Here is a 27,720-nt window from a genome sequence, read left to right as displayed (position 1 = left end):
TTACAGAATAATTCCAATTAATAAATGCAGAAGCAATAAGGGACATAGAAAATCAACACAAGGCAACACTATTGTATTGTTACAGACAAGATCCACCAATGGATACTAAAACCAGTGGGCAAAATGAGGAGAAACAGCATATAGTTGCAAAGTATCTCCCTCCAAGATAATTACCACTTACAGTTGTAAAGTACTAACTTTACAGGAGAGAAACATGAGAGACACCTTAACCAAGGTGATCAAGGTTAACACTACCAGTAAAAAGCCATATTACCATCAGGCAACCCCTGATATGATGCATAGAGAAGGACACAACATCACTTCTGTAGTATTCCTGTCAAAGATGCATAATCTCAATCTAACTGAGAAAATATCAAGCAAACACAAGTGAGAGACATTCTCCAAAAGAGTACTCATCAAAAGGATCAAAGTCATGAAAGACAGAGCAATTGTCACAGATTGGAGGATACTAAGGAGACAAAAGAACTTAATGCAATGTGGGATCCCAGACTGGATCCTGGTATAGAAGGAGGACATCAGGGGAAAAACTGATAAAATTCTAATAAGATCTGTAGATTAGTTAATAGTATAACACCAATGTTAACTTCCTGGTTTTGATAACTGTACTATGGTTATACAAAATGTTAACATTTGGAAGCTGAGTGAAGGGTATATGGGAATTCTCTGTAATAATTTTGCAAATTTTCTATAAGTCTAAACTAGAATGATTTCAAAATATTTTTTAAAAAACTTTACTAAAAAGAAAAAAAATCTTTCAGTTTTGAGGTGGGAAGAGAAACACAGGTTTAAGCACACTGCTTTCTTTCTTTTTTTTTTTTTGTGGTTCGCGGGCCTCTCACTGTTGTGGCCTCTCCCGTTGTGGAGCACAGGCTCCGGACGCGCAGGCCCAGAGGCCATGGCTCACGGGCCCAGCCGCTCCGTGGCATGTGGGATCCTCCCGGACCGGGGCACGAACCTGCGTCCCCCGCATCGGCAGGCGGACTCTCAACCACTGCACCACCAGGGAAGCCCCCTAAGCACATTTCTTAAAGTCAAGTTAAAGACTATTCTATTACAAAGCAATAGGACGTACAACTTCAAAATTGCTTAAAGGTAGAAAGGGTAATAAAATGTGAGCAAGGGCTTCCCTAGTGGCGCAGTGGTTGAGAGTCTGCCTGCCGAAGCAGGGGACACGGGTTCGTGCCCTGGTCAGGGAAGATCCCACATGCCGCGGAGCAGCTGGGCCCATGAGCCATGGCCGCTGAGCCTGCATGTCCAGAGCCTGTGCTCTGCAACGGGAGGGGCCACAACAGTGAGAGGCCCGCATACCGAAAAAAAAAAAAAAAAAAAAAAAAGAAAAAGAAAAAAAATGTGAGCAAAACAGGAATAGCTAGAAATAAAGAGAATGAGGAACAGAAAATATAGGATAAAATGGGAGGAGTAAGAACAGACACATGAATGATTACAATGAGAATGGATTAAATTCTATTAAAGTCAAGGACTCTCAGATTGATTAAAAAAGGAAACTAATTCTGATTATAATGGACACTTAAAATGGCAATAAGTTTTAAAAAAGGATAAGCAAAGATACACCATAATTTTTAAACTAACAAAAACAGGGCATTTTATACTAATATCAGAAAAAATAGAATTCAAGGTTAAATGCCACTAAGTGGCAAAATGAAGGATGGACTGTACTGATAAAAATACAATTTGCAACAAGGATCTATATTTCATCTTTATAAAAATGTAATATTTAGTAGCAAAATATATAATACAATTAAGAGCTCTCAGAATTTGATAGTGGAAGTACAGAGAAAGTTAAAAGGACATACAGACTCTAAATCACATAATCAAAAGGGTTATAGTTAAAGAGGTGAATGCCCCATCCAAAGGACACTAGTTTTAAATATATGTGGAACATTTTCCAAAATTGGAACAACTTGACTTAATGACAACATTGGAAGAGAAAAGGCAGTGGAATGAGTTCTTCTTTGGGCTGAGAGAAGATTCTTGCCAACACAGAATTCCAGACTCAGTGAAAATATCCTACAAGAAAAAAGGTAGAATAAAGACATTTTCATGTGGTCAAAAGCTGACAGAATTTGTCAACAGCAGACCTACACAAAAGGAAATATTAAGGGTGTTCTTCAGATAGAGAAAAAATGATCCCAGATGAAAATAAATGACAACAATACAGAGAAGTCATGAGGTAGTAACATAACTAAGTATTCAAAGGCTCCATTTCTGTCCAGCAAGTGCCAGTTACAAATACTAACATTTTTTTAGTGGTCACTATTGCCTGGCATTGTTCTGGGCATCTTCACATACTAACTCATAAAAAAGCCACACTAACTACATGACTACATGAGGAAGGCACTTTTTTTTTTTTTTTTTTTTTTGCAGTACGCGGGCCTCTCACTGCTGTGGCCTCTCCCATTGCGGAGAACAGGCTCCGGACGCACAGGCTCAGTGGCCATGGCTCACGGGCCTAGCTGCTCGGCGGCATGTGGGATCCTCCCGGACCGGGGCACGAACCCGTGTCCCCTGCATTGGCAGGCAGACTCTCAACTACTGCGCCACCAGGGAAGCCCCAGGAAGGCACTATTTTTAATCTCATTTTCAGAGGAGAAAACTGAAGCACAGAGAATTTAAGTAACTTACTTAAACTCACAGATCTAGTAAGTGGCAGAGCCAGGATTTGAACTCAGAAAACCTGATTCCAGGGACTTCCCTGGTGGTCCAGTGGTTAAGCATCCGCCTCCCAATGCAGGGGACGCAGGTTCAATCCCTGGTTGGGGAACTAAGATCCCACATGCTGCGTGGCAACTAAGCCCATGCACTGCAACTACTGAGCCCTCACACTCTGCAGCCCACACACCACAACTAGGGAGAAGCCTGTGCGCCATAACGAAAGATCCCTCATGCCGCAACTAAGACCCGATGCAGCCAAATAAATTAAAAAAAAAAAGAAAATCTGATTCCAGAGTATTCCCTCAGCCACTACACATCCTTACCTCTCAAAAGTTAAGAGAATAAATGAATTGCTGAATTAGGTGAAGTGAAAAGCTGTTTTAAGAAAATAAATACTTTTTAAGGAATGAAGACACTTGCAGAAAAAAGGATCCAAACTCCAGGTAAAATGGCTGCCACCGGAAAGGGGCACATTCCTTTTTGAAATGAGAAGAAAACATAAGAGAAGAAAGAACAGAGAGGAATTAATGGGGATAAAGGCAAGGTTCCCTTGGAAGCTGATGCTGGCAAGGTCTTTGTTCTTCATGGCTTCACGTCTCAGGCTTTTATTCCTCAGTTTTTGGTAGGGCTTTGAGGGACTTTCCTGACAATGACTGTTATGAGTTGACTCACCTGCTGGGCCATTATTCCCAGTGACCTCACCCCATTGGATCAGCCCTCACTCACCTGGGCACCATGGTCCTGTCATATCATTTACAACCATCCAGGGTTCTTTCCCTTGCTCCAGTAAGGAGATGACATCGGGCTTAGAAAGGGAAAGTCCTGTTTATAGGAAAAGAAATGGGGCATGATCGTGCTGTTTCCAAATTCAAACCCAGTCTCTTGGTTGCTAAGGAAGAGAGGCAATTACATAAAGGAAGGTGTGAAGCTTGTCCAAAGGATGGGAAGGTGGAGGTGCCAATGGCACTACCCATTTCTACTTCAACAAAGCACAGAACAATTCCCTTGAAGACAGAGAACAGGAACTTAGCCAGAAACTTGTAAGTCTTCCCAGAAATTCACCATGAAGAAACCAGAAATTTTATTCTCCATTTGCCCTCTCCCTCTCCCCAATCCATTCCTCGCTACTCTTGGCCCTGCTATGTGCCTAGCTGTGCCCCAGACAGCTTACCTGTAAGGACTGTATTACCCTGGTCCTATCATATCTCATTGGGTTTGGTAGATGGAAAGCATCAGTGGACAGGAAGACAGTTCAGGATATTTCTTATCCCTCTCGCTCCCTCCTTTGACCCAGGAGTTCTGGAGGTAGCTACAGTGGCTACCAGCTGGCCCTTCTCCATGGCTCTAGCTCTCACTATCTTCCGGTGGCAGTGTTTCCTCTCTTTACCCCCTCCAGCCGAAGGTGGTAACAGCCTCCCACTGTTGTAGTCCCTGGGAGCCTTGTTTCCTGGCTGGTCCTGTATTATACAATGTCCTTACCTAATGAGACCAAGTTACTGAAGTTCTCCAAAGTTACATCCTTGTACAAGTCCTTCTGGGCAGGTTCCAGGCACTTCCATTCTTCCTGAGAGAACTCTATGGCCACATCCCTAAATGTCACCAATCCCTGAAACAATAAACCCATGCACTATTAGTAAATGAAATGACTTTTAGTTTTTAAATTGATTACAAAAATTTTCAAAATACACAAAAGTACAGAGAATAGTATAATGAGCCCCCATGAATCCATCACTCTGCTTCAGTAACTTAACAAGACCTTGCAAATCTTGTTTTAGGTCTTCCTTTCCATTTTTTACCCCTGGTATATTTTGAGGCAAATCCCACATACCAAACATAGTATTTCACCCACAAATACTTTAGTATCTAATAGATTAGGCTTTTTAAAAAAGGCATAATAACCAGAATATCACTATCACACTTAATAAAATTAACAGTAATTTCCTAATAACCAGATCAAGTTTCAGATTGCCCCAATTTTCTCAAAAGTGATTTTTGACAGTAGGATTGTTCAAATTAGGATTCAAACAAAATCCACCCCTAAAATTAGTTTATAGATTTCCTAAAGTCTCTCAAATCTCTTTTTTTTTTTTTTTTTTTTTTTGGTGGTACGCGGGCCTGTCACTGTTGTGGCCTCTCCCGTTGCGGAGCACAGGCTCCAGACGTGCAGGCTCAGCGGCCATGGCTCACGGGCCCAGCTGCTCCGCAGCATGTGGGATCTTCCCGGATCGGGGCACGAATCCGTGTCTCCTGCATCAGCAGGCAGACTCTCAACCACTGTGCCACCAGGGAAGCCCCTCTCAAATCTCTTATAGCACCCACAGACCCTTTAAAAATTTTTATGGCTGTTTATTCATTAAACAAACGTTTGAATCAGTAGCATTTCCCATATTCTGGATTTGGCTGATCATATCTTCATGGTATACTTTAACATGTTTCTCTACTTCCATATTTTTTAGGGGACATAAATATGTCAGAGGTCGTACTGTGTACTTCCTATAGCATCCCCTTAGGAAGCACATAATGACTGGTTTTCTCATTTTTAGTCAGGTTGAAATTCATGCAGCTGGGGGAAACCCCAGGAGAAAAATTGAAGTGTGCCGAATCTGAGAATACTCCTAGCTGCAAAACCTCTCTGAAGAAAGGCATCTTCTACCAGCTCCCTAAGGACTACCACATATTAAATTAAACCAGCCAAGATAATTTCATGGGAAAAGATTAGTCTTTTTAACAAATAGTGCTGGAATAAGTGGATATCCATATGCAAAGAATGAAGCTGGACCCCACATCACACTATATATAAAAATTAACTCAAAATAATTGTAGATCTAAATGTAAAAGCTAAAACCATAAAACTCTTAGAAGAAAACATAGGAGTATATCTTCACAGCCTTGGTCAGGCAGGGGTTTCTTAGATATGGCACCAGACACAAAAAGGAAACAAAAAGAACAAGAAGATAAAATAAACTTCATCAAAATTTAAAGCTTTTGTTTTGTAAATAATTTCATCAAGAAAGTGAAATTCCAACCCACAAAACTGGGAGAAAATATGTGCAAATTGTTTATCTGATAAGGGACTTGAATCCAGAGTATATAAAAACTCTCACAACTCAGTAATAAAAAAGATAACCTAATTATGAACCAGCCAAAGAATTTGAAGAGATTTCTCCAAAGAAAATATACAAATGGCCAATAAGCACATGAAAAGATGTTCAACATCACTAATCATTAGGGAAATGCAAATCAAAACCACAATAAGATGCCATTTCACATCCACTGGGATGGCTATTATGAAAACAAAACAAAACAAAACTCCCAAAAAACACATATTGGTGAAGATGTGGAGAAACTGGAACTCTCTTATGTTGCTGGTAGGAATGTAAAATGGGGTAGCCACTTTGGAAAACAGTTTTGACAGTTCCTCAAAATGTTAAACATAGGGTTAACATGTTACCCAGAAATTCCACTCCTAAGTATACAGAAATGAAAACGTATGTCTACCTAAAAACATTGGCATATACCAATGCTTATAGCAGCATTATTCATGATAGCCAAAAAGTAGAAGCAACTCAAATGTCCACAGACTGATGAACTGCTGAACCAAATGTGGTCTATACATATCCATGGAATATTGTTTGGTATAAAAATGAACAAAATACTGATACATGCTACATCACGGAAGCTTGAAAACATGTTAAGTGAAAAAAGTCACACACAAAAGATCAAATATTCAATGATTCCATTTATATTAAAAGTCCAGAAAAGGCAATTCCATAGAGACAAAGTAAATTAGTGGTTGCCGGGGATGAGGAGGGGAATTTGGGAGTGACGGCTAATGCAAACAGGATTTTTTTGGGCAGTGATGTAAATGTTTTAAAATGGTTTGTGCTGATGGTTGCACAGCTCTGCAAATATACTAGAAAAGCACTGAACTATATATACTTACATGGGTGTATTTCATTGTATGTGAATTATATATATGTACAATAAAGCTGTTAATGTTATTGAAGACTTTCATTAATGCTGGTTAAATCTATCAATATATACCACATTAGAAATTAAAAGAGATAAATTTTAAAAATTATTAACTTATTCAAATAACTAATAATAAACCTGTTACATGTTAACATAAATAACACACATTTTATGAAAAATAACTTTGTAAAAATAAAAAAAATTTAGTAGCACTGTTTTACATTTTTGCAAATCTCTTTAATGACTGGCTGAATGAGAGTTAGATTTTCACATCTTCTGTATTCAATCTGTTGGCCAACTTAATTTAATTTAATTTTACTTTTTGGCTGCACCATATGGCTTGCAGAATCTCAGTTCTCCACCCAGGGACGGAACCCAGGCCACAGCAGTGTAAGCCAGGAATCCTAACCACTAGGTCGCCAGGGAACTCCCCCATCTGTTGGGATAACACATTTCATATAGCTTCTGGGAAACTCCAGTGTACACTCATTAGAGTTGTGAGTGAAAAAGGCAAATAATGTGTTAGTATTATTATGATAAAAGTAATTTTGACCCCTAGACCTCCTGAAAGGGTCTCAAAGTCTTCCTGGACCACACTTTGAGAACTGCTGACCTAGTGCTACACAATTTAATGTGAATAACTTGAAATCACATTGTGTTGAGCGAAAAAATATGGTAAAAAATATAGAGAATATGACACCTGTACATCAAATTTAAAAATATAGAGAATATGACACCTGTACATCAAATTTAAAAATATAGAGAATATGACACCTGTACATCAAATTTAAAAATATAGAGAATATGACACCTGTACATCAAATTTAAAAATATAGAGAATATGACACCTGTACATCAAATTTAAAAATGAAAGACTCAACTGTATACTGTTCAGCAGGCATTCATATATGGTAAATTATAAGAATCAAAGTGCTAACGAACACAAAATTAAAGGTAGTCATTAACATGGGTGAGGTGGTAATACGATATGTGAAGGGATGTGGAAAGGGATAAGGGTTGCTTAGATGGTACATTAAACAAATATATCAACTCATTTTATTATTCTTTATACCATATATATGTTATAGACACGTTTTTGTATGTATTTTTCAATACTGTGAAATGTTTTATGATTTTTAAAGAGGCGGTGATATTTTAAAATAGAAGAAAAAAAGGAAACTACTTGGATTAATGGAAAAGATCAAAGTTATCTTATCTTTGGCTCTATTCAACCATGGTTCTGATAAGGGCGGCTCTCAAATTTCTCTCAGGAGAATATATTTCTGCTCCATTGGTGCTCTGGTAAGAACATTGTGCACGTATGTGAACACTTGGAGAAGAGAGGGCCACAAAGGGAGGTGAGGCATCATTGCTTATTCTCTGCAAAGGAGGAACTGGGAGCAGGTTACTGAATGGGGCTCAGCCAGACAGGGAAGTCTCAGGATAAAGAACACAAATGTTGATATTATTTCAAGGATAGAGGAAACTTCAACTTACCTGGGTCATGGCTTTTAGAACTACCTGTCCTGCTTGGATTTCTTTAGATTCTTCTCTTGAACAAGTGCAGAGTCCTGAAAAAAAAAAAACAAAAAACAGAGTAGGGGGAGAAGGGGCAAATCTCATAAACCGAGCTTGCCTCAGCACGCCTAATAGATGAGCTTAAAACAACTGTACTTCCAGGGTCCCTGCTCTGCTTCCTTTGCTCTCCCCTTGTCCCACCACACAACGCTAATGCCAAGAACTACTGAGTTAACAAAACCCAGCCCCTTCCTAAACCATAAGGAAACTGAAAGATGGATTCAAGGCAGATGTGCTTCGGCACTGACATAGAATCCAAGCACGTTAGCAGGAGGGATTCTGGCTGGGACAGTCCCTACCTTGTTGATGCTAATGTACACCCTAGATGAGGCCTAGACAGCTCCCAGCTAGCTGTACCAAGCAGACCTTCCTTTGCAGCTGCAGCAAGGAGGATCACAACTCAGACTCACTCAGACTTTACCCCTTAAAGATGAGGACGGTACCTACAGGCTAGGAGCAGAGCATACCTGTGCAGGCCAAACCTTGTAAAAAAGACAACCCTTAAACAAAGTTTTCCAGCTTCTCTGGGTTCAACAGGCAAAACCGCTTGGGTACCTCCCCGGCTCCACATTCGCCTTCTAAGTTCAAAAAGGGCCACGCCATCCATATGAGAGGCTTCATCAAAGCCTCCAGCCCCAGCTGGACTTATCAGACAGGAGCAAAAAAAACCACAGTAATACAGGCATCTTACAAGCATACCTACACATCCAGAGTATTGACCTGAGTGGGAACTCAATTTCTAGAAGCTTCTTGGCCCAGCAATCCTTATTTTCCACATAAGCCCTCTCTACTGCTTTCCTGAAAAACATCACTTCCTCTCTGGCTGACAACTGCTGAGGCTGGTGGAGAACGGCCTACTTTAAGATAATGAGAACTCAGGGGTTTTTTAAGGAAGGTAGTAAGGCTGGTTCTAATTACAGGTGCAAGGAGCACCCACGCTTTTTTTTTTTTTTTTTAATACTGTGATTTATCATCAGGTACTTTATTCTCTTGGCCACTTTGCAGTCATGCTATAAGTTTCCAGAATCCTTGCACACCATCTTGCATATGGTGTGCAAGAGAGTCAAAAAGTAAGAAAAGAAAACTCCTCCCTGGAGAGTGAAGTCTAGAGAAATGCAGGCCAGAAAGGTATAAGGAGTTATTCCAGAGGCTGCCGCCGCTAAGGCCATTGGTATCAACTGGATAGATCTCAATAGTACTAAGAAGAACCAAACTGATCAACAGATACGTGAGGAAGTCAGACGCACGGAATAGTAGGACATTTCACACACAAAGGACAAATAAACCAAGAGTTAATTTTGGCTACCAAACTGCAATTTGGTTTTCTAGGTCATTTTCCCCCAACTATTTAAAAAGAAACACTAGTGCTACACATATGCAACGTTAAGATGTTGTATTCTCCTATCAAGTTGCACTGAGAAGCAAGTTAAATAAGCCCCTCTTACTGCCGTCCACCTGCAGAGACGTCACATCCATTTTCTTTGATTTCCATTGGCAACAGCGGGAAATAATTCCAATAGTGAAGGAAGCAGCCAGACTGCCTTGCTGAGTTCCCATGGTGGGGAGGGGTGCCGTCAGAAGGAAGACTAGTTAAATCATTGGGGGCTGGTGTCAAGGAAAATTTCCTGTAAGTTACAGAATATGATTTGGGGCCTAAAATCGGAGGATATTAATAGGCAGAAAAGGGACAGAACAGCATTCTGAGCGAAGTGAAGAGCAGTGGCACAAACAGTGGACCGAAAGTAGACGGCGTGTTTGGATTGCAGAGAATAACTGGGAATGACTTGTACAGTTTGGGGCAAGGACTAGACCAGTGCTGTCTTCTGGAACCTTTGTGATGATGGAAATCGTCACATCTTGTACTGTCAGTAATGTAGCCACTAGCCCCATGTGGCTGCTAAGCATTTGAAATGTGGCTAGTATGACCGAGGAACTGAATTTTTCATTTAATTTTAGTTAATCTGAATTTAAATCTAATTAATTCTAGAATCTAGAGGAAGATAATGCTTATGACATTAACTCTGAGGACCAGGTCTCATCATCCCTGTAAATAGTACGGGCCACAGTGACCGAAGTATAAAGGTGACCCATGAATACTGACTGAATATATACAAGTGTGGTTTTCACCCATTAATGAATGGAAGGCTACTGAAGATTTAAAAAAGGAAGTGAAAGGGCCAATATAGCCAGATTATTTTAGTGGAGAGGAGTAAAATTGGAGTCAGGGAGATCAGCTGAAAGGTGCCTGTACTTTCCCAAGCAAACAAAGGGCCTGACCCAAGATAGTGATAGTGGAAATGAGGATGAAGGGGATGCATTCAAGGTGTCAGAGAAGTAAAATCAACTGGTTCTGGCATCTGATTGGATATGGATGCAGAGAGAAAAAGGAGTCAGGAATCCTTTCATATTTACTGAGTTCCCAACTCAGTTGGCATAGTTCTATGTGTAAGGAAGATAGCAAATCCAGTCTGTCCCAGCAGATCTCACATTCTAATGGAAGGAGACAATAACAAATATTGATATACTGACATTGATATTCCTATTTATATGTAAAGGAGTCAAAGTTCTATAGAGGAAAATAAAAAGATTAAGGAGATGGGGAAATGAAGGGTGGTCTAAGAAGGCTTTTCATTGGGAATGTGACATCGACACAGAAATCTAGGGGAAGCACAGCCCTAGCAGAGGGACCAACAAATGCAAAGGCCCCTGGGCAAGAGCAGGCTTTAACAACAAAGAGGAAGGAGACTAGAGTGGCTGGAATGGGGTGAGTGAGAAAATGAGGGCCAGAGAGGAGGATGGAAGCTGGATCACACAGGGCTTGTGGGCCTTGTGTAAGAACGTTGGTTTTTACTCGAGTAAGACAGGAAGCCAATGAAACGCTTCAAACCAAGGAATGGCATAATCTGATTTACATTTAAAAGGATCACTCATGGAAAATGGACTAAGAGGACAAGGGGGGGAAGCAGGGAAATGGGGGGAACTGAGAAGGTTACTGCAGTAATCCTGGCAAGGAGTTGAGGGGCTTGCCTTAGGGTGGTATGGTCATGGGGGAGGTGACAAGAACTGATCAGATTCTAGATATTCTCTGTAGGAAGAGCTGACAGGATTTACTGATTTTAGGTATAAAAGAAAAAATAGGAGGCCAAGATGATGCTAGGGTTTTTGACTTGAGCAACTAGAGTATGAAGTTGCCATTTTTTAACACAATGGACTGTGAGAGGAGCGGGTTTGGATAGACCAATTATGAATTCTGTTTTATCTTAATACTTGAAATGATTATTATATGTCTAAGTGGAAATGCCAGATGTCCGTTAGACATTCGATCTGGGAGTTCAGAGAAAGTCCAAATGTAGGAATATAAAATTGGAAGTTACTGATGTTCAGTTGATATTTGAAGCTCTGATACTAGGTAAGATTGCCTACAGAGTGATTAAAGGTAAGGAAGAAAAACGGTCCAAAGCCTGAGCCTGAGGGGCTCCAACGGTTAGAGAACAGGGAGATGAAAAGGAAAAAAGAAAGAAAGGAGTCTGAAAAGGAAACATCAGTGGAATAGAAGGAAAAAAAGAGAACTGGGCTTCACTGAAAGCCCAGTGAAGAAAGTATACCAAGAAGGAAGGTGAGAACAACTGTCAAATGCTACCAATAGGTCAAGTGGTATGAGGAACGAGAACTGTCCATTGGATCTGGCATTAGAGAGATCATTAGAAGTCTCAACAAAAGTGGATTCTCTAGAGTGGAGGACACAAAACCTTGGCTGGAGTGAGTTCAAGAGAAAATGGCAGGTGGGACTTCCCTGGTGGTGTAGTGGTTAAGAATCCGCCTGCCAATGCAGAGGACATGGGTTCGGAGCCCTGGTCTGGGAAGATCCCACATGGCGCAGAGCAACTAAGCCCGTGTGCCACAACTACTGAGCCTACACTCTAGAGCCCGTGAGCCACAACTACTGAGCCAGCGTACCACAACTACTGAAGCCTGCCCGCCTAGAGCCTGTGCCCCGCAACAAAGAGAAGCCACCGCAGTGAGAAGCCCGAGCACTGCAACAAAGAGTAGCCCCCACTTGCTGCAATGAGGGAAAGCCTGCACGCAGCAACAAAGACCCAGCACAGCCAAAAATAAATAAATAAATAAATTTATAAGAGAAAATGGAAGGAAAGGAAGTGGAGACAGAAGAGCCATCCCTTTCAAGGAGTTTTGTTTAAAAGAGCAGAGAAATAGAGCTAGAAATGGATATGGAATCCAGGAACGGCTGTTTGTTTTGAATGTGGGAGCGATTACAGCATGGTTTATAGTGATGGGAATAACCCAGTAGAGAAAAATGAATAATGCAGGGACATAGAAGACAACTGCACAGGCGCAATGACCTTGAGCAGGAGAGAGGGGATGGGAACCAGCACCCAAGTATTGGGGGCTGAATTACAGAAGATCACAGGTAGTTCGTTCATAACTAGGGAAGGTAGAGTACATAAGTACAGGAATGATCCCCAGGATTCTAGGGTGAGGTGATGCAGTGCCATTCATATACACTTTCATTTAGTTTTAATTTTATAACTACCCTGTTAGTTAAATAAAGTTGATTTTATTTCTCACATTATACATAAGAGAAGCTAGAAGGCCTGAGAGGTTATGATATTGACCCAAGGCCACACTGAGTGGGATATGAACCCAAGTGTTGTATTTTATTGCCCATGAAAGTTTCCATCAGCATAAACTGCCTCCCTGTGGTTACTGCCATTAATGAGGGGAATGAACAATGAATTCCCCAATTAAGAGAGTTAGAAAAGGCCCAGTTAAGAGAGTTAGGGGTTAATGGGAGAAGGAAACTGAAACCTTTTGTAAGGGCTTTGTCACAGGAGACAATTCTGACAAGTCATAGTTTCTTTTAAGAATTATTAGACAAGAAGGCACCAGATACATTAGAAATCAGGAGGGAAAAGCCTAGGAGAACATCTCAGAATTCAGAGGAAAAAAAGACACAGAAGAAATGAATTCTGAAAACAAAGGTCAGAGATATGGAAGAGAGATCCAGAAGACCTAAAATGTACGTAAAAGTGGAGAATAGAACAGCGGGAGGAAAAGTGAATAAAAGTTAATAATAAGAGTGTTTTCTGGAGGAAATAAAATACTTGAATCTTTATATTAGAAAGAATCCCTGAGAGCTTATAAAACTTCACAAAGGGCCACATCTGGATGCATCCTGGTAACAATCCTAAAATTTTCACTTACCAATAAGATACTATTCTTAAATGTCCATGGACTATTTAGAACGCACCACATAATACCAGCCATGTTCCCTCTGGAGGCTTTGTATATTCCTTCTGGAATGCTCCTCACCATAGTCATAGAGCTCACTTGCTCCCTCCACGAAGGTTTCTGCTTAAACTTCACCTCTATGACCAAACTATTAAAATATTACCCTTTGTCATTCACTTTAGCCTTCCCTGCTTTATTTTTCCTTCTAGCTCTCAGTGCTACTATACATTATGTTATATATTTGCTTGTCAATTATTTGACTCTTCCCACTAAACTTAAAAGCAGGGATCTTGTTGGTTTTGTTCATTATTAATTCCTCAGGACACAAAAAACTACATGGGAGGCACTCAAACTCTCCAATGAATGTACAAGATCACAATGGAAACCTTAAGAGTTTATCAAAGTAGCAATTTCTCAGCCTATTTTTTGTGGTTGTACCATAAGCCAAAAAGAAGTTCTAACTTGATAAAATATTTAATATAAAAATAAAATATCTGGGGCTTCCCTCGTGGCGCAGTGGTTGAGAGTCCGCCTGCTGATGCAGGGGACACGGGTTCGTGCCCCGGTCCAGGAAGATCCCACATGCCGCGGAGCGGCTGGGCCCGTGAGCCATGGCCACTGAGCCTGCGCGTCCGGAGCCTGTGCTCCGCAACGGAAGAGATCACAACAGGGAGAGGCCCCCGTACCGCAAAAAAAAAAAAATAAATAAATAAATAAAATAAAATATCTGTAAATGTACTTCAGACAAATATAATGTATTTATATTTTGTGAACACATAACATACAAGGCAGAAAAATACAAAGAAAAAACTTATATTTGAGATTTTAAAAACTCTAGCCCAAAATACTAAAATCAAAATGAAAAGGCAAATGATAAAATGGAAAAAAGAAAAAAAAGCCTTTAAGTCACAAGTCAGATAAACAACAAAAATTCTTATTGGATAGTGCTTTTAAAATTAAATTTTCAGGGCTTCCCTGGTGACACAGTGGTTAAGAATCTGCCTGCCAATGCCGGGGACATGGGTTTGAGCGCTGGGCCGGGAAGATCCCACATGCCGCAGAGCAACTAAGCCCGTGCACCACAACTACTTAGCCTGCGCTCTAGAGCCTGCAAGCCACAACTACTGAAGCCCGTGTGCCTAGAGCCTGTGCTCCGCAACAAGAGAAGCCACTGCAATGAGAAGCCCGTGCACTGCAACGAAGAGTAGCCCCTGCTCGCTGCAACTAGAGAAAGCCCGCACGCAGCAACAAGGACCCAACTCAGCCAAAAATAAATAAATAAATATTTTAAAAATTAAATTTTCAGAAAAAAGCAATAATTTTAGATAAATGAGCAAAGGATATGCATGGGCAACTCACTAGATAATAAAGTGGCTCCTCAACCTATCAAGAGTTTTAAAACTTCACTAGTAATGAAGGGAATGTACGTTAAAGCAATAAGGAAATAACATTTTACAGTTATCAATTTGGCAAATTTTTAAAAGACTGATGACGCGTCACAAGAGCATGATGTGAGGAAATGGACACACACAGTAGATTATAGCTGGTATAAACTTGCAACAAGGCAATGTTAGCAGAAATTAAACCATGTATATCCTCTGATGAAGTAATTCTATATCTGAGACTCTATCCAAAAGATGAATGTGGAGTGTATGATGGAGACACTGCTGACGATGGAAACAACTTGGAGAGAATTTAAGTATCCTACAGAATATAGTGTATCCATACAATGGAAGCATTGTTGCCATAAAAACATATCTTTGCTGATGTTAAGATGTTAAACAACTTTGGGTGAATAAGGTAGATAATAAAACAGTATATGTAATCTTATTTTTATAGGAAAAATATATACATGCGTATATACGTGCATATGTGTATGCATAGAAAATGGATTGAAAGGATTTTCAATTAAATTTTTACATTTGTCTCTAGGTGTATAATTATGGGGGAATCTTTTTCTGTGTATATATATATATATATATATATATATATATATATATATATATTTTTTTTTTTTTTTTTTCCGGTACTTGGGCCTCTCACTGTTGTGGCCTCTCCCGTTGTGGAGCACCGGCTCTGGACGCGCAGGCTCAGCGGCCATGGCTCACGGGCCCAGCCGCTCCGCGGCATGTGGGATCCTCCCAGACCGGGGCACGAACCCGTATCCCCTGCATCGGCAGGTGGACTCTCAACCACTGCGCCACCAGGGAAGCCCATTCTGTATTTTTTTTTTCTTTTCTTTTTTTTTTTTTGGCCATACCACGCTGCATGTAGGATCTTAGTTCCCTGACCAGGGATGGAACCTGCACCCCCTGCATTGAAAGCATGGGGTCTCAACCACTGAACCGTCAGGGAAGTCCCTGTTTTCCTGTGTTTTCAAGTTTTCCCTTAAGCATATGTTTTATCATCATAAATAACACAATTAATTCCTTCCTCCGAATGGAGTGATACAAGTGACAGTGAAGTGCCTCTGGGAACTTGTATGCTGAAGGAGCTTAATCTTCTCCATAGTTCTAGAGCCTTTGAGGGGTGTGTTCTCAAACAGTAACTGACTTCCCACAGAGGAGGTGAGCTTTCATATAAAAGGCTTTCTGTTTCCTTAGTCTCCTCACTCACCTGTGCACAGGCCTCTTGTTAACCTCTTTCCACAGTCCAGGATGTCTTCCTTGCTCCAAAAAGAATTCACACCTAATTTACAGAAGCAACTTCCTATACACAGAAAAAGAAATGGGTTTTAGCCAGTGTGGTAGACATTACTAATTTAATTACTAATGTCTCACCATTATCCAGTTTTTCAAGTATCCAGTCTTCCACATAATCCAGACCACATAATTCTCTAATCTTTCTATTGCTGATGTGGTGGCCAAGGAGGCTGTGTGTTTCAGATGGTACAGCTGCAGGATGGTGGAGTCTCCTTTAGTGTGGGACCCTGCCTATGCTGGTGCATAATGAGCAAAAATTAAAAAGTTACTTTGCAAACCACTGAGATTTGGGGGTTGTTTGCTACCACAGCATAACAACCTGTCCTAACTAATATGCTAATTCAGCTATACTCTGACTAAATAAAAATTCAGACTGGGGCCTTGGTCAATACAAGAAAGAATAATTTTTAAAAAGTCAGAGGAAACTTCAGAAATAACAGAGCAGATCTGTGCATTTCCAACTCTATACATCTCAAAGGGATTTTTCACAAACCCACAATGTGAAACAAAAGGCCCTAAAAAGGCAGATTATGAGTTATGGGACAAGTTGTTCTTGATCCAGCAAAATCATGCTCCTTTAGATCTCTATCATCAAATCTTTGTACAAATCCTTCTAAGCAAAGTTCAGCCATCTACACACCACCCAGTGAAGCTTGCAGTTACATCCCTGGATTTTCCCTGTCCCTAAATTGACAGACATTCTTATTCTTCAGAGGGCATGGATCCCACATCACACAAGGCTTGGGCTGGGGGAGTGCGAGAACTTGACAGCTCATGAGAAGTAGATATATATAGATGTCTTCACCTTAACATTAGTAATCTGTTCCTGAAAAAGCAATTATTCTGAGTAAAAACTCTAACCAGGAGCCTCTCTCCCAATATCTAAAATGTGAAAAATATAATGAGTCACATTTTAACACAAAGCCCCCAAATAATTTCCTAAACATAATTAAACACAAGAAACACCTACATATAAATAATAAACTATTGTATTAAGATGAAAATTTCTGGGACTTCCCTGGTTGTGCAGTGGTTAAGAATCCGCCTGCCAATGCAGGGGACACGGGTATGAACCCCGGTCTGGGAAGATCCCACATGCCATGGAGCAACTAAGCCTGTGCACCACAACTAATGAGCCTGCGCTCTAGAGCCCGTGAGCCAAAACTACTGAGCCTGCGCGCCACAACTACTGAAGCCCGCGAGGCTAGAGCCCGTGCTTCACAACAAGAGAAGCCACTGCAATGAGAGGCCTACACGCCGCAACGAAGAGTAGCCCCCGCTTGCCCCTACTACAGAAGGCCCGCACGCTGCAATGGAGACCCAACGCAGACAAAAAGAAAAAAAAAGATGAAAATTTCTTAAAACATCACTTCCTGATCACCAGTTATTATAGATATTAATAATTAGTTGCTTTGTGTACAGTAACATGGCCTCCTTTAGCACCATGAACATCTGCACATCCCTTTTGTTGACAGGCCAATCTATACGTTTGTCAAAGTATTTACATGACTCTGATATTTAACTAAGTGAATTTCTGATGTAACTTGAAACTTTTCCTATATGTCATATTTTTAAATGTTGTATTGAGATTTATGGATGTAAACATCTAGTCTAAACATCAACCCAAAATCAGTACACTGAGAGGTATGTACATTCTCGGGCAATGTTCAAGATTCTGAGTCAGACAACAGCATATTAAATAAATTAAAGATTTCTATAAAACAGCAATTCTCAGTACTCACAAATTTAGTAGTAATTAAGTAGTTAATAACATAGAAAATGTTCAAGATATGGTTAGATTACAAAACAACTGGGCATCATGTGGTCTTATTTGTAAAATACATGTATATATTCACATAGACAATATAGACAGACAAATCAGACTGAACATATCTGGGAAGTTTTATCCTTAAAGATTACTTTGGTTATTTCTGGGTTGTGATCTTCAATTTTCTTAGTTTTGCTTAAGTGTAGTTTTTCAATAACCACGCATCACTTTTTAAATGCATATTTTAAAGTTCTGTTAAGTATAAGCTACTCCCAAATGGCAGATGAAAAAGGAAATACTTTATTTTAAACAATCTTCCTTTGAACATGAAATAATAGCTCAGGATATTCTAAAAACAGTTCTTTTTCACAGAATGGCTTTTGTTGTTTTTGCTTGTCAGCTCCCAATTTTTGCAAACTTCTTGATTTGGTAACTACATTTATGTGTGCTGGAGACCTGCCTGGAAGAGAACTAAAAGTCATTCAGGCCAAGTCCTGTGTATAAGTGATGCTTCCTTTCAGCTCTTCTCACCAGATAGGTTTATTATGTTTCTGCACCTGCCCTATTTGCCTCAGTGTTCTCTGAACAGCTATGCTCCACTGGTCATACTTTGTATTTCTTTTGAACACTTTTTTTTTTTTAAGACTTTTTTGATGTGGACCATTTTTAAAGTCTTTATTGAATTTGTTACAATAGTACTTCTGTTTTATGTTTTGGTTTTTTTGGCCATGAGGCATGTGGGATCTTAGCTCCCCAACCAGGGATCGAACTTGTAACCCCTGCATTGGAAGGTGAAGTCTTAACCACTGGACTTCCAGGGAAGTCCCCATACTTTGGATTTCTGATGATTAGAATGAAAATTGCAGGAAATATAGGTGACTCAGTTCACCTCCATAGAGTTCTTATGGGATCAGTTTGACTTAGATATGACATGACATGACAATGACAGCTCTGGTCATACCAATATCTTCCTCTTATGAACTCATAGCATACTATCAGGGTAAACTAGTGCCCTTTTTCATCCTTTACTTTGGACATTTGTATACAAGTTTTATCTCCCCCATTACATTATTTGTAATTTAAAAACAGAGATTCTCACTTTTTAAAAGTACTTTGTCTACCTGAGTTCTAGATTAGGATTTTGCATATTTGCAAATTCTTAATAAATGTCTAATACCTGACCCAAAGAAATTCATTATAAAAATACATGAAGTTGTATGCACAAGAGTACTTTTGGGACAATTTCACAATTAAAATATAGAAATATAAATGCTCTTTAGTAGGCAGTAAAGCGAATAAATTAAGGTGCATCTCGATAATGAAATACTACATAGTGACTTTAAAATATAATTGTTACACAGTCAATGCATTATTAAATGAGGCAGGCAGGTTACAGAATTTATATAAGAGATACCACTCTATAAAATCCCACAGAAAGGGCTTCCCTGGTGGCGCAGTGGTTGAGAGTCCGCCTGCCGATGCAGGGGACGCGGGATCATGCCCCGTTCTGGGAGGATCCCACATGCCGCGGAGCGAATGGGCCCGTGAGCCATGGCCGCTGAGCCTGCGCGTCCGGAGCCTGTGCTCCGCAACGGGAGAGGCCACAACAGTGAGAGACCCGCGTACCATAAAAAAAAAAAAAAAAAAAAAAAAAAAATCCCATGGAAAAATACCTGAAATATATCCATCGAATATTAAGAATATTTATCTTTAGATGAATTACATTTTAAGCAAAATTTCTAATTTTTGCATTAAGCTTATATATTTCATAATAAAAAACATAACAGTACTTTCCACTTAAACAAAAATAAATAACTAGAGTTGTAGCTGACATTTATTTTCCTGGCAGGAGAAAAATTATAAGCAATCGAGCCAGTGTCTACAACCCAAGTAGGGACAAAAAAGGAAATTAGTATGATTGAAACAAATTACCACTAAAAGTTCTTTAACAGTCCTTTAACATATTCTCTGGTGCACTGAAACAGCTTCATTATCAAAAACATCCTGTGAATGACCAATTTTCAAGACAGTGCAATTTCCAGTTTAAGTGAGACAGTGAGCACAAAGCAGAATGCATGGTGTCAGATACGTAGCCAGTTTCTTCTCCATTCAAATACCCATTTAAAAATTTGGGAGTGGGGGCTTCCCTGGTGGCGCAGTGGTTGAGAGTCTGCCTGCCGATGCAGTGTACACGGGTTCGTGCCCCGGTCCGGGAGGATCCCACATGCCGCGGAGCGGCTGGGCCCGTGAGCCATGGCCGCTGAGCTTGTGCGTCCGGAGCCTGTGCTCCACAACGGGAGAGGCCACAACAGTGAGAGGCCCGCGCACAGCAAAAAAAAAAAAAAAAAAAAAAAAATTTGGGAATGGGATCCTTGCAAAATTTGAATACTTTTTTTTTTTTTTTTGCGGTATGCGGGCCTCTCACTGCTGTGGCCTCTCCCGTTGCGGAGCACAGGCTCCGGACGCGCAGGCTCAGCGGCCATGGCTCACGGGCCCTGCCACTCCGCGGCATGCGGGATCCTCCCGGACTGGGGCATGAACCCACGTCCCCCGCATCGGCAGGCGGACTCTCAACCACTGCGCCACCAGGGAAGCCCTGAATACTTTTTTATTCATCATTTTCAGTGTTGTATTATTACAGTATTTTCCTTGTTCTGGTTAACTCTCTGTAAGCATATGTTTATTAGCTGAATAATATTCCATCATATGAATGTAATATGTGATAGAAACTTCCTCTTTTAACTCCCTGTTGTTGGGCACAAATTTCGCACAACATCTCAAAGGTTATTATTACCGGGCACTACTGTCTTTGATTGCAGTTCTAAATTTTTAAGGGTCATGAATCTCTTTGAAAATCTTATGAAATCATAAACCTTCTTTCAAGAAAAAAATCAAATAAATAAGTATCTGCAAGGACTTCCCTGGTGGTCCAGTGGCTGAGACTCCGTGCTCCCAATGCAGGAGGCCCGGGTTCAATCCCTGGTCTGGGATGCATGCCACAACTAAGAGTTCATATGCCACAACTAAGAGGCCCGAATGGCATAACTAAGATGCCACAACAATGAGCCTGCAAGCCGCAGTGAGGATCCCGCGTGCTGCAACTAAGACCCAGCACAGCCAAAATAAATAAATAAATAAGTATTCTTAAAAAAAGTATCTGCAAAAGCTGCATAAAATTTCATGGCGTCTGCAGAGCCCTGAAGTCTAAGGGTGGGAGCCTGGACCTTCCTTAAAAACCCTGCTGTAACCACTTATTTACAAACACCAAGTACTACTAGCTAATATTTTTTTTGTTGTTTTTTCCATAACTTATCAAAAGAACAACATGGATTTGGCTGGAAACAAATTTAAGACCCAAAACCTAAAATGTCCCATATCAAATTAGATCTGGTTACTGAAACAAACTTTTATCCCAGATTTGTGAATCTAGACTTCTGATATAGGTCCCAATCACATTCTTACTCCTAAAAGCCAGAACAGCAGAAGGCCTTGTTCATCAACCCAGACTGTGAAAATCAAAAATATTAATAACAAGTGTTACATGATCCAGGGTATCTGTGTACAATTATGCAGGGGCCATTGCTCATGAATCAACAAATAACAACCCTCCAAAAGATGTAGAACTATGCCAACAGAACCCTTTGCTGCATAAATGGTATAAAGGAGAAACTGAATAATTTGACAATAAAAAAAGGAACATCAGGAAACTAGCTGTACTAGACATTAAAATGTACTGTAAAGTCTCTGTAATTAAAACAGTGTGGTAGTAGTGCATAAATAGACAAACCAACCAGTGGAACAGAACAGAAGGCCTAGAAATAGAACCAAGTATCAATATGTATGGGCATTTAGTATATGATAGAGATGGCATTTCAAATCAGTGGGGCAAAGATAAAATTCTTAATAAATGGTGCTGGGAAAACTGGATAGCCATTTAGAAAATATAAAATTACATCCATACCCCATTCCATACACAAAATTAAACTCCAAATGGATCAGGGTGCTAGATGTAAAAGATGAAACCATACAGTTATTAGAAGATAACACATGTAAATTCCCCTTTAATCCTGAGATTGAGAAAGGCTTTCTAACTCCAGAAGCAATAAAGGAAAACACTGCTAATTTGACTACATAAAAATATTCAACGACAAAGAACACCATAAACAAAGTCAAAAGACAACTGTCAAACTGGAAGAAAATACTTGCACCATACACCACAGATGAGGAACTAATATTCCTAATGTGTAAAGAATTCTTAAACATTGTGACAAAGCACCAAAAACAAAAACAACAAACAAAAAAACCCCGTGAAAGTAAACAGGAAAAAGAGATGGACAATTCACACAAAAAAAAGATGTAAAAAAGGCCCTTAAGGATATGTATGAAAAGATGTCTGTCAACATAGTACTGGAAGTCCTAGCCAGAGCAGTTGTACAAAAAAAAGAAATAAAATGCATCCAAATTGGAAAGGAAGAAGTAAACTTATCTCTGTTCACAGATGACATAATCTTATATATAGAAAACCCTAGAGATTACACACACACACACACACACACACACACACACACACACACAAACCCTGTTAGAACTAAGAAATGAATTCAGCAAAGTTGCAGGATACAAAATCAACACACAAAAATCAGTTGAATTTCTATATAGACTAACAATGAACAATCAGAAAAGAAAATTTAAAAAAACAAATCCATTTATGATAGTATCAAAAAGAACAAAATACTTAGGAATAAACGTAACTAAGGAAGCAAAAGACTTAACACATTGATAACTACAAAGATTGCTGAAAGAAATGAAAGAAGATATAAATAAATGGAAAGATATCCTGTGTTCAAGACTTGGAATACTTAATATTGTTAAGATGCTGTCATGGACTTAGAATTGTGTGTGTCCTCCCCGCCCCATTCATATGTTGGAAGCCCTAACCCCTACTGTCACTGTATTTGGAGAAAGGGCCGTTATGGAAGTAATTACATTTAAATGACATCATAAGGGTGGGGGCCTGTTATGATAGCAGTAGTGTCCCTATAAGAAAAGACACCAGAGAGCTCACTCTCTCTCCGCCATGCAAGGACTCAGTGAGAAGGTGGCACCTTGATCTCAGACTTCCAACCTCCATAATTGTGAGAAAATAAATTTCTGTTGTTTAATCCACCCAGTCTACGGTATTTTGTTATGGAAGCTTGAGCTGACCAAGACAGATGGCAATACTACCTAAAGTAACATACAGATTCAATGCAATCCTTATGAAAACCCCAATGATTTTTTGAAAAAATCGAAAAATCCATCCTAAAATTCACACAGAATCTCAAGGGACCCCAAATAGCCAAAACAATCTTACTCTCACACTTCTTGATTTCAAAACTTACCAAAGATGGTAATCAAAACAGTGTGGTGGGCTTCCCTGGTGGCGGAGTGGTTGAGAGTCAGCCTGCCGATGCAGGGGACGCGGGTTCGTGCCCCCGGTCCAGGAAGATCCCACATGCCGTGGAGCAGCTAGGCCCGTGAGCCGTGGCCGCTGAGCCTGCGCGTTCGGAGCCTGTGCTCCGCAATGGGAGAGGGCACAACAGTGAGAGGCCCGCGTGCCGCAAAAGAGAAAAACAAAACAAAAAACAAACAAACAAAAAAAACAAACAGTGTGGTACTAACAAAAAGACAGATATCTAGACCAATGAAATAGAAATCCTCACATATGGTCAAATAATTTTCAGCAATGGAGTCAAGACTATTTGATAGGGGAAAGGACAGTCTTTTCAACAAATGGTGCTGGGAAAACTGGATATCCATATGCAAAAGAATAAAGTTGGACCTGTACCTAATACTACACTAAAAAATTAACTCAAAATGGATCAAAGATCTAAACGTAAGAGCTAAAACTATAAAACTCTTAGAAGAAAACATAGGGGAAAATCTTCATAACACTAGATTTAGCAATTATTTCTTGGATATGACAACGAAAGCACAGGCAACAAAAGAAGAAAACGTGTTGTAGACTTCATCAAAATAAAAAACTTTTGTGCATCAAAGGATACTGTCAACAGAGTGAAAGTACAATCCATGGAATGGGAATATTTGCAAATTATGTGTTTGATAAGGGATTACTATTCAGAGTATATAAAGAACTCCTAGAACACAACAACAAAAAACAAACAAACCCCGGTGGCCTCGTGGTTAGGATTCCAGGCTTTCACTGCCATGGCCCAGGTTCAATCCCTGGTCGGGGAACTGAGATCCTGCACGCTGCACAGTGCAGCCAAAAGAAAAGGGGGGGAGGGGCAAAGGACATTTCTCCAAAGATATACAAATGGCCAACAAACAACGTGAAAAGATTTCCTACATCACTAATAATTAAAGGAATGCAAATCAAAACCATAATGAGATACCACTTCACACTCATTAGGATGGCTATTATAAAAAAAGCAGAAAATAACAAGCATTGGCAAGGATGTAGAGAAATCAGAACCCTTGTTCACTGCCAGTGGGAATGTAAAATAGTGCAGCTGTTGTAGAAAATGGTATGGTGATTCCTCAAAAAATTAAACCTACCATGTGATCCAGCAATTCAACTTCTGGATGTATACTCCAAAGAAGTGAAAGCAGGGACATGAACAGATATTCGTAAACCCATGTTCAGAGCAGCATTATTCACAATAGCGAAAAGGTGTTAGCAACCCAAGTGCCCACTGATAAATTAATAAACAGAATGTGGTATATATGTACAATGGAAAATTATTCAGACTTAAAAAGGAAATTCTGACATATGCTACAACATGGATGAATCCTGAAGATATTGTGCTCAGTGAAATAAGTCAGTCATAAAAGGACAAACACTGTATGATTCCACTTATGTGAGGTACCTAGAATATTCTAATTCATAGAGATAAAAAGCAGAATGGTGGTTTCGAGGGGCTGGAGGAAGGGGCGAAGGGAATTATTGTTTGATGGGTACAGAGTTTCGGTTTTTGAAGATGAAAAAAGTTCTGGAGATGAATGGTGGTGATGGCTGCACAATGCAAATGGAGTTAATGTTACTGAACAGCGTAATTAAAATGGTAAATTTTATGTTATGTATATTTAACCATAAAAACCCCCAACAAACTGAGATTGGTTGGTTACCTATAATGGGTGATTGGGCACAGTGTGGAAAGAATGGGGGAATGGAATTGGGAGAGAAGGAATGATGGAGGAGTAACTGAGTAGATCTTCTGGTCTAATTCTAACTTTCAGAACCATGTTAATGTTTCACATACTCAAAAAATAATTAAAATCAACCAGGATGTGTGTTTGGGAGCCCCAAATAAAATACCAACAGTAACAAATGAACCTATGTATATTACAAATGAGTAATATTACCATACAGATGGGTGTAGGGAAAACTATTTTTATTTATTTTATTTTTGGGGGGGCGGTACTGTATTTTTACTATGAACTGTAAGACTAAATACAAAAAGAACTATATGGGGTTTGGGGATATGTGTTATAACTACTTTCTACTCAAGACTGAGCAAATAAATAAATGTACTGTGGTTAATGAGAGCCGAGTTTTTCACTGTCAGAGAAAGGAGTTACAGAAAAGGAAATGGAGATGGCTAGAAGAAGCCCTGTTGTATTGAACCGGAATTGGAGATATCATATGAAATCATAGATTATCTGTACAGGTATACATACAGATAGATACAGATGTGTGGGTACAGATGCATATATTTCATATCTGAGAAAGTCAAGAAGCAAAGACATCCCAGTAGCAATAAGCACATCTAATCTCGGTTTCTAAATATAATTTTCTAATAAAAGGAGCCAGTGATCCCTGGGAAATTTGCTGATTCCAGGACTAAGGCTGGGAAAGTACAGTATCAACCTGGAACATCCTGCGGTGCAGGAAAATAAGGAAGTACTAAATAAATAAGTAAAGGGGATATGTTGAAAGGATACAGGAGCCAATCCAAAGGGTTTCCCAGTGGCCAAATATGGGACAATTCGAGCAATAAAATAGTGATAGTGATGGATTATAACCTATAGTATGAAAAAATCCAGACTATACTTATACAAGTTAGTAAATAAATTAAATGGGGAGAAGGAAAATCTATTTGCAACAGAATTATAATTAATAAATGTAGAAGGAATAACAGAATCCGAAAAAAAAAATCACCGTTTGGCAAATACCTGGTAATAAATTTTCAGGCAGGAATTATCAATGGATGTAGTAGGTGGAAGTAGGATGAAAAACAGCATAACTTTATAGACCTAAAGTATTTCTCCTTGAGACACATTAATTATAATGGAAAGAGTGACTTTGCAGTGGAGAAACCTGGCAAAGTTAACACCACCAATAATGAGACAAATTAATCTCATGTGTCTCCTGATAAGATGCACTGAGAATACATCACTTCTGGGTAGTCTTGCCTCAACTGCATAATCCAAATTTAATTATGAGGAAGTATCAGACAACCTCAAATTGAGGAACATTCTACATTGCAGAATTTACAAAATAAACGGCCAGTTCACCTCAAAAGTGTCAAGGTCATGAAAGACAAAGATTGAGTAACCGTTCCAGATAAAAGAAGACTAAGGAGAGTTACCAACTTAATTGCAACATATGATCCTGGATTGGATCCTTGTCCAGAAATGGGACATTAAGGGACACTGATGAAATCTGAATAAGGTTGTAGATTGGTTATTTATCAGCGTCAATCTCCTAGCTTTGACAGAGAAGCTGGGTTAAGAGTATTTGGGAATTCTATTTTTGCAACAGTTTTAAGTCTAAAGCTAATTAAAAATGAAAAGTTTAAAAACATTTAGATTAACATTAGGTGTGTAGGGAGTATGGAAGGTATGGGCCTTTCAGTTCACCTCCATAGCACTCGGTAATTTATTCCAATGGCAAACACTGGACACCAGTTCACTTGGGGGTGGGTGGTGGTGTGTGTTTTTGTTAGGCAAGAAGTTTCAGAAGAAGGAAGGAAAAGCACGTGTTAGAAAAAAAAAAGCCCCAAATGGGGTCATGTGCCCCCATAACAGCAAACAAGACAATTCCAGTTTCAATCTCTCTCAAGAAAATGTGCTCCTAAATAAAAACTGAACAAACAAACAAAAGAAAATGTGCTCTTTAAACAATCAATCTGAAATTTCCTGATTAGCACTAGTGAGGTAATCTGCATGATAAGACCCCTGCCATTCCCTTCCCCTAAAAGATGTCCCGGCCTAAAACAATCCTTTCTTTTCTTTTGCTAATAACTTCCTTGCACCACTTTCCTACTGCCTATAAAAACCTTCCACTTTGTACAACTCCTTGGAGTATCTCTCTACTTGGTAGATGGGATGCTGGCTGATTCATGAATTGTTGAATAAAGCCAATTAATCTTCACATTTATTTGGCTAAATTTTTTGGTTTTTTTTTTTAACACATCACGAATAATAAGAAGGGTTTCAGGGAAAGAAGAAAAACTGATACACGGAGAACTTGGCTTTTGGATGTTCAATAATAATTCTTTCCTTCTCTTCTCAATACGTCTCTTGGAGAAGAATCAAGCAAAAGCAATCATGAGGGACCAGGGCATTTTTAAAGGGTCATCGCCCGACCCTCCCACACAGGGGAGGGAAAGCAGAGAAGACTGGACATCATGCCCAATTTCGGTGTTACCGGGAAAGGCTGAGGTTATCACTGTCCAGGGCCAAAATCTGTCAGAGTACTGGAGTCACAGGCACCTCACACCCACACATTTGGTGCTGTAACAAATGGTCAAT

General features: G+C 39.7%; 1 protein-coding gene across 3 annotated transcripts in view; it reads right to left on the bottom strand.

The window, feature by feature from the left end:
- Positions 1-27,720, bottom strand: part of ZNF565 (zinc finger protein 565) — a 33,420-nt gene that overhangs the window by 4,952 nt on the left and 748 nt on the right. For 2 of the 3 annotated variants that reach the window (XM_032614584.1, XM_032614585.1), the window contains exons 2-5: positions 16,111-16,203; positions 8,164-8,237; positions 4,174-4,300; positions 3,421-3,516 (exon numbers count right to left, since the gene is read on the bottom strand). In XM_032614584.1, coding sequence (XP_032470475.1) covers positions 3,421-3,516; positions 4,174-4,300; positions 8,164-8,172 — 232 coding nt within the window. In that variant the 5' untranslated portion in view covers positions 8,173-8,237; positions 16,111-16,203. Of the gene's footprint in view, positions 1-3,420; positions 3,517-4,173; positions 4,301-8,163; positions 8,238-16,110; positions 16,204-23,345; positions 23,381-27,720 lie in introns of those variants that run through there. The other variant, XM_032614586.1, reaches the window with a different exon arrangement.

Source organism: Phocoena sinus, chromosome 19 (genome assembly GCF_008692025.1).
Source record: "Phocoena sinus isolate mPhoSin1 chromosome 19, mPhoSin1.pri, whole genome shotgun sequence".
Classification (NCBI taxonomy): Eukaryota; Metazoa; Chordata; class Mammalia; order Artiodactyla; family Phocoenidae; genus Phocoena; species Phocoena sinus.
Note: the sequence above shows the minus strand (reverse complement) of the source record. Positions and strands in the feature narration are given on the sequence as shown.